The 13,778-nt window shown below is 38.6% G+C and overlaps 1 protein-coding gene across 4 annotated transcripts in view; it reads right to left on the reverse strand.

The window, feature by feature from the left end:
• Positions 1-13,778, reverse strand: part of LOC125451272 (coiled-coil domain-containing protein 171-like) — a 205,575-nt gene that overhangs the window by 49,354 nt on the left and 142,443 nt on the right. For all 4 annotated transcript variants that reach the window (XM_048528223.2, XM_048528221.2, XM_048528222.2 and 1 more), the window contains 2 exons: positions 13,124-13,269; positions 10,556-10,610 (listed from right to left, as the gene is read on the reverse strand). In XM_048528223.2, coding sequence (XP_048384180.2) covers positions 10,556-10,610; positions 13,124-13,269 — 201 coding nt within the window. The remainder of the gene's footprint in view (positions 1-10,555; positions 10,611-13,123; positions 13,270-13,778) is intronic.

Below are 13,778 nucleotides of genomic sequence, written 5' to 3' on the forward strand. Positions count from 1 at the left end.
TTGCTTCTAGAAATAGATCACACTATGTATTACTATGGAATAAGGGAAAAATCTTTGTTACTAAAATGCAATTTTGTCATTTCTGTATTGTGCATTCTGCTTTGCCAGATGAATAAAAATGCTACCACACATCTAACTGAACCTTTAACTTGACCAGTTAAACAAAAGTTACAATATCTTTATAACTTTTAAGATAATTTTTCCCCATTATAGGGAAACTATAAAAATTTTTAAACTGATAAAACTGCGGATGCTTTAAATCAGAAAAACAGAACAAAAAACTGAAGTTACTGGAAAAGCTCAGAAGGTCTGGCAATGTTTGTGAAGAAAAAAAAAATCAGAGTTAACGTATTAGGTTCAGTTCTGAGGAAGGGTCACTGGACCGGAAATGTCACCGCTGATGTTTTTCTTCACAGATGCTGCCAGATCCTGCTGAGCTTTTCCAGCAACTATAAAAATTTACTTGACCAATTAATATTTTTTATTACAAGAAAGAGAAGAAACATACAGAAAATCACTGACTATTTCTTATAGTATCTTCTGATACTATAATCTAAATACTTCAATCACTTTAAACCTTTTAAAAGCTTTAAGGGCTCGTATTTTAAATTACAAACTCAACAAGATTATCTTCGCTTCTAAAAGCGAAGAATGTTGCTGAAACATTACAGGATTAAAGTTGAAATTCTGCAAAATGTTTAATTGATAAATTCTATGATACAAGAGTTCATTTTAAGTGATCAATATCAGATTTTGGCCAAGCACTGAAGAAGGAACAACAATCTATCTCCATACTCAAGTGCCGTGTGGCTTAGGAGTTGAACCTGAAGTGCCTGTGCTCCCAGGGTGTCGCAAAACTTATAATTCTTGGTGACAAGTAAATGCTGACAGAATAAACTTGATGAACAATAAAAAGCAGACTCCAGCATACTTTGAATTTCTAAATAAGAGGCTGAGAATGAGGTCCGACTTATTGAGCTGATGTATTTGAAAGCCAGATCTACATGAACTAATCAGTGGTCCACAACTTAAAGTGACTATTGTAAATATAAAAGTCAACCAGTCTTTACAAAAATATTCTGGAACTGCAAAGTACAAGTGTGCACTTTACCAGTCCACATATAAACCCATGGCTCACAGTTAACCAACTTTTCAACCGTTCCTCCATCCTGATGGTTGCTTTCTTCAATCACACCCACTTCCAATCATTGAAATATAGCAGCCCACAATCGAAGTAGGCTTTTGCCAGTCAAAAGTGCGAGTGATGAAATCCAGTATTAGTTTAGCCTGGAGGCCACCCATTCAAGTGCATCACAATTCAAATATTGCACTCAGGAGTTCTTAAAAGCACACTAATCTTGCTATCATTTTTGATTTTTATTGTACAGAACTGTATTTGCAATGGTTAGCTTGCTTAATTTTTGTGCATCAATTTTTCCTCCATGACCACTACTCTTGATTTTTCATCCTATTGTTCTCCTCTGAAGATCTCCCCCACCAACAACCCCACAAACAGAGACACGCACGAGAATTCCTAGAGGCATGGCATTCCAACCGGAACTCCATCAACAAACACATTGATTTGGAGCCAATCTACCATCCCCTGAGAAAAAGAACAGGAAATGACATCACCAACCCAAGGAAACCTAAACAGATAAATAGAAAGCTGGACATAACACCAGCGCTTCACCGGAGGCTCACTGATGATGTTACCTAGAATGGTGACTGATTATCTGGGAACGAACCTTACAGCTCAGTGAACCAGCTTACATCCGGAACAAAACAAAGACCCACTCTTTTGTGGACTGAGAGGAGGACAGCGTGACTCTGTTGGAGGTGGAAGGAAGATGCCGGGTTGGCTGTGCATCCTTACAACTGGTGGATCTTAATGCTGGCTTCGGCCTAACGCTGGTTCAGGGGAGCAGCCAACCTGCAACGATGGCTACGGCGAGTGCTCGTGCCCCGGGTCAGGGGGTCCGGAACACCAACCGCGTTTCCGTGAAGAAGGTGGATGAAGGTGCACCTGTGGACCGCACCTTCTTCATGAAGAGGGTCCTGTTGAACTGTTGTGGGTTCACTGCTGCGGACATTTACTGCCTGCAGGATTTCCCTGGAGGAGGTTTTTACGATGTAACCTTCAGGAGTGCCAAGCTTTGCGAGCGCTTCCTGGAGGTTTTCAAGGAGAAAGGAGGTGAGGGCCCCCCTCTCTGTACTGACTGCTGTCCCGCTGTTCGTGATGCCGGTGCAGAGGAGCCGTATGGTGACTGTACACATGTACAACCCGCATGTGCCAGCAGTTATGTCCTGATGTTCCTCGGAAGGTACGTGAAGGTGGAAGGGGACCTAACCAACATCATGGGCCCCTTCGGGATCTGGACCAGTAAGAGGCAGGTCAGGATGACGCTGAGGACGGGCATGGATGGGAACATCGTACACCCACCGTCCAGCTTCGCGATCGGCGGGAGCAAGGGCTACCTGACCTACGCAGGGCAACCTAAAGTCTGCCATGCCTGTGGTAGGTCAGGACATGTGGCGGCCGATTGCAAAGCCACCATCTGCAGGGAGGAGGGACACCTTGCATAGGATTGCCCAAAAGAAAAAAGGTGACGAAACGTCTGAAAACTAACCTTCCAGCTCAGCGAGCAAACTCACATCCAGAAACTCCCATTACCTCTTTCTCCCATTCCCCCCAACTTGACAACAAATTATTCCTTATAAGTGTAGGATGGTAACAGAACTTCAGAACTGGGGCATCTCCATTGACATGGAATTTCTGTAATTTCATATGCTGCAATGGTCTGATGAATGCAGAGATACTCAACATTCCTTTACTTTCAAAGATCTCTTGAATGTGCTCTGTCGAAACTTACATTCCAATGAAAGCCAGGCAAGAAAATGTTAGTCAAACCTAGAATTTAAATTCCAGGACTGTAGTTGCTAGGCCACGTCTCAATTAATTCTAATTTTCACATATTAGGTAGCCTGACTGGCTTGTTTTATAATCAATTATTATTTTACAAATAAATAGTGGTCCTTAAAAGGAGCTCTAATGAAATATTCAAGTGAACATGATTTGAATTTACCAGCCAATATAACAGTATTTCCATTGCTAAACAGATAAGGGAAGAGAAAAAAGTAGTAAATTACACTGCCTGGAGCACTGTAATCCTTATGCTCCGCATGGATTTAGCCTCAAAGTCCACACTACAAATGGGAACAACTGCACATTTGCGATCTAAGAATTCGCATGCAACATCCCAAGGCCATGTTTATGATACCACATGAGACTACTTCCCATTAAACATGTACACTGCTTGGTGCTGTGCCTACTTGGTACTTTGTTTACTAAAGCTTTAAAAAGTAACAATTTAGTATTGGCCAAATGATAAACACGATCTTTGCACTAATGCAGCTGCTCAATCAACAAATTATTATTATGACACTGGCATCCCATTACTAAAAATCTAGCTTTACTTTTGAGGCTGTTGCTAAATCATTGTTTCAAAGAAGATGGGGTGTTTGAGCACATTAGTTAATCGTAACAAGTAGAAATTCTCTTGCTCTCTTTTTGGACTAACATAGACTGGTATCGTTGCTATGTTTTAAATAACACAGAATTCCTTCATCTCTTGATTGCTCAAGATCAATCAATGCCACAGACAAGGGTTCGATTCCACCCTCAGGCAACTGTCTGTGTGGAGTTTGGACATTCTCCTCATGTCTGCATGGGTTTCCTTCAAGTGCTCCGGTTTCCTCCCACAGTCCAAAGATGTGCAGGATAGGTGGACTGACCATGCTAAATTGTCTATAGTGTCCAGGGGTGTGAAAGTTAGGTGGATTAGCCATGGAGAATGCAGGGATAAGGTAGGGGGTGGGTCTGGGTGGGATGGTCTTCAGAGGGTTAGTGTGGAGTCAATGGGCCAAATGGCCTGCTTCCACACTGTACAGATTCTATGGAAAAAAAACGTAATTCTCTCCACAATCTTTAAAACCACACGAGTGAGAATCAATAAATTTGTAAGAAGGAACGTAATTAAATGCAGCCAATGAGTTTCTGTTCAGTTCAAATTATACAAGAGTAAAATAACAAGCTGCATTGACATAAGTTAGATTGAAATACGACTCTCACTAAATTTCACTTAATATTGAAAAGCCATGATGTGGAGATGCTGGTGTTGGACTCGTGTGGACACTAGGTTTTAGACCAACAGGTTTATTTGAAATCACAAGCTTTCAGAGCAAATAAACCTGTTGGACTATAACCTGGTGTCATCTGACTTCTGATATGACAAAGCTGAAATTTACAAAGGTGATGATCTGGACCATACATAGTATTGGCAAATGTAATAATTTAAGTGATTTGAGCCACAACTTGTCAGGTGGGTGCACAACTTAGAAACTAAAAAAAATAGGTTTGGAGATTAGGAGAATGAGAGATGATTTTATTGAAATATACACAATCATGAGGGGACTTAATAGGGCAGATACCAGAAGGATATGTTACAGTGACAGGATTGGACAGAGTCGGTATGGATTTATGAAACAGAAACCACGCTTGACAAATCTACTGAAATTTTTAAAGTATGTAACCAGCAGATATGCTGTAGTTTATTTGGACTTTCGGAAGGCTTTTAATAGGGTCAAACAAAAGAGCTATGCACATAAAATCAAAGCACTTGGGATTGGGGGCAGCGCACTGATATGTATGGGGAAATGGTTGGCAGACTAGTTTGAAACAAAGAGTACAAATAAACATGTCATTTTCTGAGTGGCAGCCAGGGACTGGTGGCATACCACAGGGTTTAATCCTTGGACCAGCTATTTGCTATCTATATATATTCATATATACACATACACAGTATTAATTTATATGTTAATGATTCAATATTTCCAAGCTCATTGACAACACAAAAGCTGGGTGAGAGGGTGAATTGTAAAGGGGATACACAGTGATTTGGAGAAGTTGAAAGAGTGGGCAAATGCATGACAGATGAAATAAAACGTAGATAAATGTGCCAGTATCACTTCTGTAGCAAAAACAGGGATATGGCAGATTATGCAAACAGTGGCAAATTTGGAAAACGGATTTGCAATGAGACCTGCGTGTCCTTGTACAATAGTCATTAAAAGTAAGCAAGCAGGTGCAGCAGGCAGCGAAGAAGGCAAATGGTATACTGGCCTTCAAAGCAACAGAATTCGAGTAGAGGAGCAGGGATGTCATGCTGTAAGTATACAGGGCCTTGTTGAGACCACACCTGCAATACTGTATGCGGCTTTGGTCTTCTTATCTAAAGAATGACGTACTGGCCATGGAGGAAGTGCAACAAAAGTTCACGAGACTGATTCTTGGGATGATACTTCTGATAATACAAAAACTGGCTCACTTAAGACTATATTCACTGGAGTTTAGAAGAATGAGGTTGGATCTCATAGAAAGCTACAAAATTGTAAGCGAACTAGACAGAATAAATAGAGAAAGGATGCTTCCAATAATGGGTAGTCCAAAATCAGGGTCACAGTTTAAGCGTACAGGGTAGGCTATTTAGAACTGAGAATGAGAAGAAATTTCTTCATCCAGATAGTGCTGAGCCCGTGGAATTCTCTCTCTGCCAAAGAAAATGTTTCTGGCAAAGATACTGGATGTTTTCCAGGTGGAGTTATTTATTGTCCTTAGGGCTGAAGGGATCAAAGATATGGGAGAAAGTGGAAAGCGGGTAGAGTTGGATAATCAGCCATGGTCGTATTAAATGACAGAGCAGATTTGAAGGGCTGAACAGCCAAATGCTCCCATTTTCTACATTTCTTCCTGTGAACATCAGAACTAGGTGACACAATTTGAGAGTAACAGATCTCCCCTTTTTGTCTCAGAGGATAGTTAATCTGCGGAATTATATCACCCAGAAAGCAGTGGAGGCTGGGTCATTGAATTTATTCAGGCTGAAGTCAATAGAGCTTTGATAGAAAAAAAAGAGCGTCATGGATGATTGGGTGGCAGACAGAAAGGTAGAATTTAGGTTTCAGTCAGATGAGTACGTAGGAGATGATCTTACTGAACAGCACAGCAGGGTCAAAAGGTTGAAATGGCTTACACATGCTCACAAGTCCTACGTTTCTATGCTCCCAAACTTCCAGGTAAGCTGAAATATTAGAAAATTCCAGCAATAATGAAGTATTCGTCACTTCTATTCTGCATTAGGCAGTCTTTCTTGAACTTCAGACAGGGGTATTACAGTACAACAGGCAGAATGATTGTTGAGCCTTTCTCCAGGAAACTAAATTATTGGATATATAAGTACATGCAAGAGTAAGCTGCTTTGCTAAGTGAATATAGAGTCTGCTACTCAAAATTACTAACATTACAGCGTCAAGATTTCTGGTGAGCTATACTATGAAATGACTACTGAGTTTAGATAAAGGGCAGAACATCAGGCTTGCCTATCTTTAACAATTTGAAGTAGAAAAATATTGTTAAATACAGTGATAGCATTTTTTAAACTTTGTTCCCCATTACTACATTCAAGATGTAACAATGGGCCCCAATAATACTGACAATATTACTGCCCTGCATATCCAAGCATTCCTCAAATAATTCAAGTAATTTAAATTGTTTTCTTCAGTGAGATGAGGGCATGACTGCATGTTGTAAGATTGACCCAAGACATTGTGTACTACCCAGCTGTTCTGTAAAAGCACAGCTTTGATCCATCAAGGTTTTTCCAATCTCTCTGCAGTTAAAAAATCCTAATTTTAATTTGAGTAGGTCAGAATGACATGAAGCAAAGCAACTAATGACACACTGTACAGTACAGCTGTTTGATTATGACAAGCTACTTTAAATATCTAACACCTGCATATCTCAGCAATTGATTATCAGAAAAATGTTCGCAACGTAAATTAGCCCTATCTTCCCAGATTGTTAGCCTTGACATGATCTAAGCAAAGTCAATTTTTAGTTGGCTTGACTTGCTCTCTGTCACAAGGATTCTATTTGTCTTTGCTACAGAAAATTAGCTTTACAATTATACACAAATATAATGATTACCGTACTAGGTTGCAGTATATTTAAGATGATGGCATTCAAAACAGGCTTTAAGCTGTGTCAAATGCATTTTCTCAAGCACTGAAAAAGTTGTGATGTTTTTGTAGCTATCATTTTTTCCCCATCATAGGCTCTGCTAATTTGTTAATGATTCCTTCCTCCTTCCTGGCAATTCTCTCAAGCAAACTAGATCATTTACATAATTTTCAGTGTTGATCTTAAGTTCATACCTAAATATACTGTTCTTAAAACTGCTCATTTTCACTTTTACATTTTCTGCCTCTGGCTCAACACAGAGGACTATCTTGTAAAGTTCCTATGTTGCAGCCAGAAATGGTTATTTCAACACTTTCCTAACTGATGTCCATATTTCCCTCCTTCATCAACTCCATACAGTGTCTAAATCTCTATGTATCACGTATTAAGCTGAAATGTCAATCAACCTTATCTTCACCAGTTTTCACTGGCTCCCCTTTAACAGATGTATTAATTTCCCTCCACTGTCTTTGTAAACTCGCCAATCTTTATAACCCTGTACCAACCAGATGCCAACTATTATCACAGTATTGTACATCTTGTGAAGAACTGTAAACAGGCACGAATGGCTTTCATTGGAAAAAAGGATTTTGGATTTTCCCTGTATGCACAGGATGCTGAACCTTTGGACTGTATAAATTCTACCTTAGAGCACTCCAGAAACAGTAGTTAGCATTATATGAATGAATTTAAACTATTCAATTGAACATGTAATGCATCATAAATACAAAAGCTATAAACAAGAGGAAAGGCAAAATTCAGGAGTTGCAGCTGGAACTTTCACCGTCAAAGTATGATGGCATTTGGGTATTCCACTTATTTCCAAAAGGAAATCATTTTCCTGAAAATGTCAAATTGATTTGCATACTTGTCATAGGAAAGCCTAGACAGAAACCATTTACCTTCCAGTTATAATTAGTCTTATAGTGCCTTGATTAAATCTGAAAGAACTGCACATGTTGTATAAATCAGAAACAAAAAGAAAAATTGCTTGAAAAGCTCAGCAGGTTCGACAGTATCTGTGAAGCAAAATCAGAGTTAATGTTTCGGGCCCAGTGATTCTTCCTCAGAACCATTCTCAAGTTCGATGAGGTCATGGCTGATCTGCGGCCTTACTCCATATATTGGACTTTTCTTTCAATAGAATCCCCACAGTACTGAATGGCCACTTTCTGCAAATCAAGTCCACACTGACTGTCCAAAAAGCATCTCACCCAGACCTAGCCCCTACCCTATTCCAGTATTTTCACATTTACCATGGCTAATCCATCTAGCCTGCACATCCTTGGACACCATGTACAATTTAGCATGGCCAACACACCTAACCTGCACATCTTTGGACTGTGGGTGGCAATTGGAGAACCCAGCAGAAACCCATGTGCAAACTCACACAGTCACCTAAGGCTGGAATTGAACCTAGGTCCCTAGTGCTGTGAGACAACAGGACTAACCATTGAGCCACCATGCCATCTATATCTTTGGCCCCTATCCCTTAACAACTGATCTAGCATCAACTGTCATTTGGGGAACAAAGGTCCAAACCTCTACCACCGTTTGCATATAAGAGTGCTTCTCAACATCTTTCCTGTAAGGTTGGATGCTAATTTTTAGACTATGTCCCCTAGTTCTAGAATCCCCAATCAGTGGAAATAGTTTATTTTTATCTACCTTACCTTTTCTTCTTAAGATCTTGAAGGTATACATAATAGGGATTGAAAATTAGAATTCCCTTGAAAGAACCATTTGAAGCTAGCTTTCTAAGCAGGGAACATTGATACCAAATCATTCTATATGTAGAGAAAACACCACTTTGGTTTTCAGAACCAAATCTGCAGGCATTGACCTCAGTTAACATGAACACTACTGTTACTTGGAATCAACTCCCAACGTCATCCATGATTTGATAAGTAAACCGTATTTGTTCATTACTGTTTACAAAGCACATTGTAGCACTCGCTAAATGTGCAACTACGGAACAACTGGAATTAAAGAAAGCGCCCCCATCCATCAGAAGAACCTTCAGTTGTATTAATTTGATTTAATAATCTGTCTCTGACATATATTCATGAAATCTTTTGATTACATCATGCCATGAATGATGTGATTGAATTTTACTATTATCCATCGACCTGATCATTGACAGATCTAGTACTTTATCATTCACTTTTAGATTGTGGGTGTTGCTGACTAGGCCAGCATTTGTTGCTCATTTCTACATGTTAATTCAAAGGAAGGGGAGAGAAAGAGGACTCTTAAAAGCAATGATTTCAATGACAGGAGTGATCTTAAAGCGTGGAGTTCATTAACTTTTCTCTGGAGAGTAATCACGGAGGAAAGGAAGATTGCCAAATTTGAAATTTTGCTGTTCATTCCTTTTGTTTGTCTGGGAGATCAAATGAGATAGAAATTCGACTGTTAGTACAAAAATGTAATTTTTATGCCCAGATTATACTTCAAAACAATATTCAGAAGGAAGACTTCATTTTTGGAATTTATACAACTCACATTAAAGCTGTTTAGTAGCTAATTATACTTTTGAAATCTTATATAGTTTCCTAAATAATAGCGCAGAGCTTCCTCTGTTTCTGGTGTCACCCAGACTTCACTGAGTTGTCATGGAAATTCTGTCAGCACAGATACAATGTTTTCCATTGTTTATTACCTGTGAATATTTAATCGATACAATACTTGTCCTATACACTTGGAAAACTGTGATGAGTCTGAAGTTAAATCTAAATAAACTCAATGAAATATTCAAGTGTTTGACCCTTTGCCTTCCTTTATGAATTTTCCAGCATCAAGACATCATTTGTTATTGTTTGTTGTATTGTTACAATATAAAACATTTTTCTACAATACAGCTATCAGAAATATCATTTCTAGCACTCCTGATTTGGGTTTTTACCCAGACAGATACTGTTCCAATAATGGATTTAACACAACTAACCTAAACTCAGAACAACACATTTTACTCCACTAGTATGACATTTTACTTCCCACACCATGCACTCTCACCCCTGTTCTGAGGCTAATTAATTCCAAGTTATGGAAAGTTTCTTTTGGTGGCTTCGCATCTGTAACTGACTGAGCAGTGGTTGCCCAAAATCATGCTCCTTAGGGGGCTTCATGATCAAGAGAAGAGATACTTAATTTTGTGATAATTGGCTTCAAAACAGCCAGAAGGATGTGAGGCATGGGAAAAGAAAGGTACTCTCGTGAAGCATGGGTGTTTTTGGATATTGGTTGAAGTCAAAATTGGAAGCTGTGTAAGTAGACTATCCTGAACTGAAACCTAGGTCCTGGGTATAAAGGAAATCCCAAAAATTATCTCATGAAACTGTTCTGTGAAATGCACTGTCAGTCTACAATGTTTCTCTTTTTTTAAATATAAGAACAAAGTATCATCTACCCGATATGTATTTGTTTGCTTTGTAAACTGTGTCAACAGTAAGCAATAAATTTAAAATAAATTTACACTACCTGCTTCAGGGTATCATCCACTCCTCTCATGTATCTAATCACGTTTTCTCTGTCTCTGTATGCAAAAAAAATTTCATCCAAATATGAATGTAAGGAAAAATCTCAATTTGAAGTTATTCCAATGGAGTAATAAATAGCTTATAACAAAGACATCATAATGCTGAAAAATGCCATACTATTGAATTTAGAGAAAATAGTAGAGTTTTGTGCATTGAATGTATAAATGATTACTTTAATAACACATGATCGTAGGCCATCTTAAATTTCAACTTAGTGCAGTAAGATTTCAGTACATTATCTGTACAATTACAAAGTTATGTCATGAATAATATGCACTTAAGAAGTATCAATGTATTAAAATGCCTAAAATTCTAAAGCAAAACCAACTCAAATATACATGCGTCTTATGTAAAACATAATTAATAGTTTGCAAAATTATACTATGAGTAGCAACTTCTTAAACAAACAAATGCGACAAAATTCCCTATCAATAAGAAGAATGATTAGAACATAGAGAACATAGAACAGTACAGCACAGAACAGGCCCTTCAGCCCACAATGTTGTGCCGACCATTGATCCTCATGGATGCACCCTCAAATTTCTGTGACCATATGCATGTCCAGCAGTCTCTTAAATGACCCCAATGACCTTGCTTCCACAACTGCTGCTGGCAACGCATTCCATGCTCTCACAACTCTCTGCGTAAAGAACCTGCCTCTGACATCCCCTCTATACTTTCCACCAACCAGCTTAAAACTATGACCCCTCGTGCTAGCCATTTCTGCCCTGGGAAATAGTCTCTGGCTATCGACTCTATCTATGCCTCTCATTATCTTGTATACCTCAATTAGGTCCCCTCTCCTCCTCCTTTTCTCCAATGAAAAGAGACCGAGCTCAGTCAACCTCTCTTCATAAGATAAGCCCTCCAGTCCAGGCAGCATCCTGGTAAACCTCCTCTGAACCCTCTCCAAAGCATCCACATCTTTCCTATAATAGGGCGCCCAGAACTGGACGCAGTATTCCAAGTGCGGTCTAACCAAAGTTTTATAGAGCTGCAACAAGATCTCACGACTCTTAAACTCAATGCCCCTGTTAATGAAAGCCAAAACACCATATGCTTTCTTAACAACCCTGTCCACCCTGATTAGTTTTTAAACACCTGGGTTACCAGATTCATAAAATAATTTTCAACAATCTTTATGGCCCAAAAGAATCTATGATAAAAGAACAATCTGGCCTTGATTTAACAGGGCAGCTTTTGTTTTCAGTGGCCTTGTCACACATTTAAAAAATTGTGAATAATACCTAAAGTTTCAAAGAAGACTCATCATACAAAAAATACTGAACATTTATCTGTGCATTAATGAGACAATCACATTCATCATCTGCATCCTTACATATCTTGTCCATACGTCTTTTAAAACAACCTCAGCCTCTTTCAAATGGCTATATCCATTTAACAGGAGGCTTAATTATTTGTATTTCTGAAAGACTGCTTTTACCTTGTTCTAATACCATTCTGAATTGGAGCACTGTTGACACAACAGCAAGTGTGTTTACACAGTAACTGACATTTGTTGTGTAATTGAGTTACTTTATCCCTACAAAGCTTTAGGAATTTATTTTACTTAAAGTGATTGGATTATATTTTTAATTGACAAAGGACACATCACAATTATTGAAACATATAACTAAAGCCACAAATATACAATTACATTTAAATAGTTCGTTATTGTTTACTTTTTGCTAGGAATAAAAATGTAAATGAATATTAAGTGCTCCTTCAAATACAGATACAACATCCAAAGTTCATGTGCTGCAGTACCATGAAACAGCCACCCCAATTTAATTGTCACTAGCCAGGTAAGCAAATGGAATTTGGAGGCTATAATTGCGGTGGGCAGAACAACGGCCAGCATTAGACTTGTGGGGACTGGGAATGCAATCTTGTTCCTCAGTGGCCCTCAAAAGTTCAACATGTACTTCTGAAGCTTCAATTCCAAAGAAATTTATTGAGCAAACACAGTAGGCCATGTCCAACTTAAATTGGCAATCCAGAGTTCTATTCGTACCACTGGAGCTCTGATTTCCAAATATGAAAAAGGATTTGGTCATCAGAAAAAAACGGGTTTTGGACACCAGGCAGGTGGGCTGTTCAAATGGAGTTAATCACTGCTTTGGTGTTAATAATGAGGACAATGCAATTGACAACATTACAAGGCTGGTATCATACGCAAAAATCAACCACTGTGTATTTTAACAAAGTAAAGAACATTAACTGCTGAAGATATATGCAATAAAGCACCTTGTATCACCAATGGATCACCATTTGATTCAATAAATAAGGCTACCTTTGAAGGTCACAATTCTGCAAGGTTGCAGTTTCAGAGATCCTTTCAATGGAAACGACCACTGAATTTATAATTCTCAAATGTGGATTCCACCATGTTTTAAACTTTACCCTCATTATTTGACTAAAACCCTGAGTACCTGGATTGATCCTAGCTTATTTCAGTATGCGCCTGCATCACCCCCACCCACCACCACCACAAAAGTTCCATGCTCACTTTGCTGCCTTGCAGAGGGCATTTTCTGCATCATGGATGCTCTCCTCAAGTTGATGTTTGTCCTGCTCCAGCTGGGCTAGATTTTTGTTCAGCTGACGTAAAGATTGATCTTTTCTTCTTAGCTCCATGTTTGCTTCTGAGAGACTCTGAAACAGGCAGAACAAGCCATGAGATCACTTTAATTTCTCATATTGAAAAATGTTCCTAGATAAAGTCCAGGCAAAAATGACAAAAACCACATCTTCACAATATTAAGAAGCTTAAATATCTTGAACATACAAGTGCTTCTGGATTAGAACCAAAAGCGATTTTTAAAGAAATATGCATATTGTCAAATTTTAACCAAAATATGGTAAGGAATAAAGAATTACTGAATTCATGTTTCCCTGAACAAGACTTTATTAAAGACTTCTTTACTATTCCACAGGTGACAAGGTCTTTGGAAGGTAAAGCATCATAATTTTCACTAACGAACTCTTCAGCTGAAGAAAAAAATTAACACAAATTCCCCTACTCTTCAAGAGTTCAGAATTAGACCACTGAAGTTGAATTATTTAAAACATGGTTTGTCCAGCTACTAAAATGTAATCAATGCTAACACACAAATTGATGTCTCCTCAGGTCACCAAGTACTTGGACTGGTATGCAATTGTGA

Source organism: Stegostoma tigrinum, chromosome 3, assembly GCF_030684315.1.
Source record: "Stegostoma tigrinum isolate sSteTig4 chromosome 3, sSteTig4.hap1, whole genome shotgun sequence".
NCBI classification, from domain to species: domain Eukaryota; kingdom Metazoa; phylum Chordata; class Chondrichthyes; order Orectolobiformes; family Stegostomatidae; genus Stegostoma; species Stegostoma tigrinum.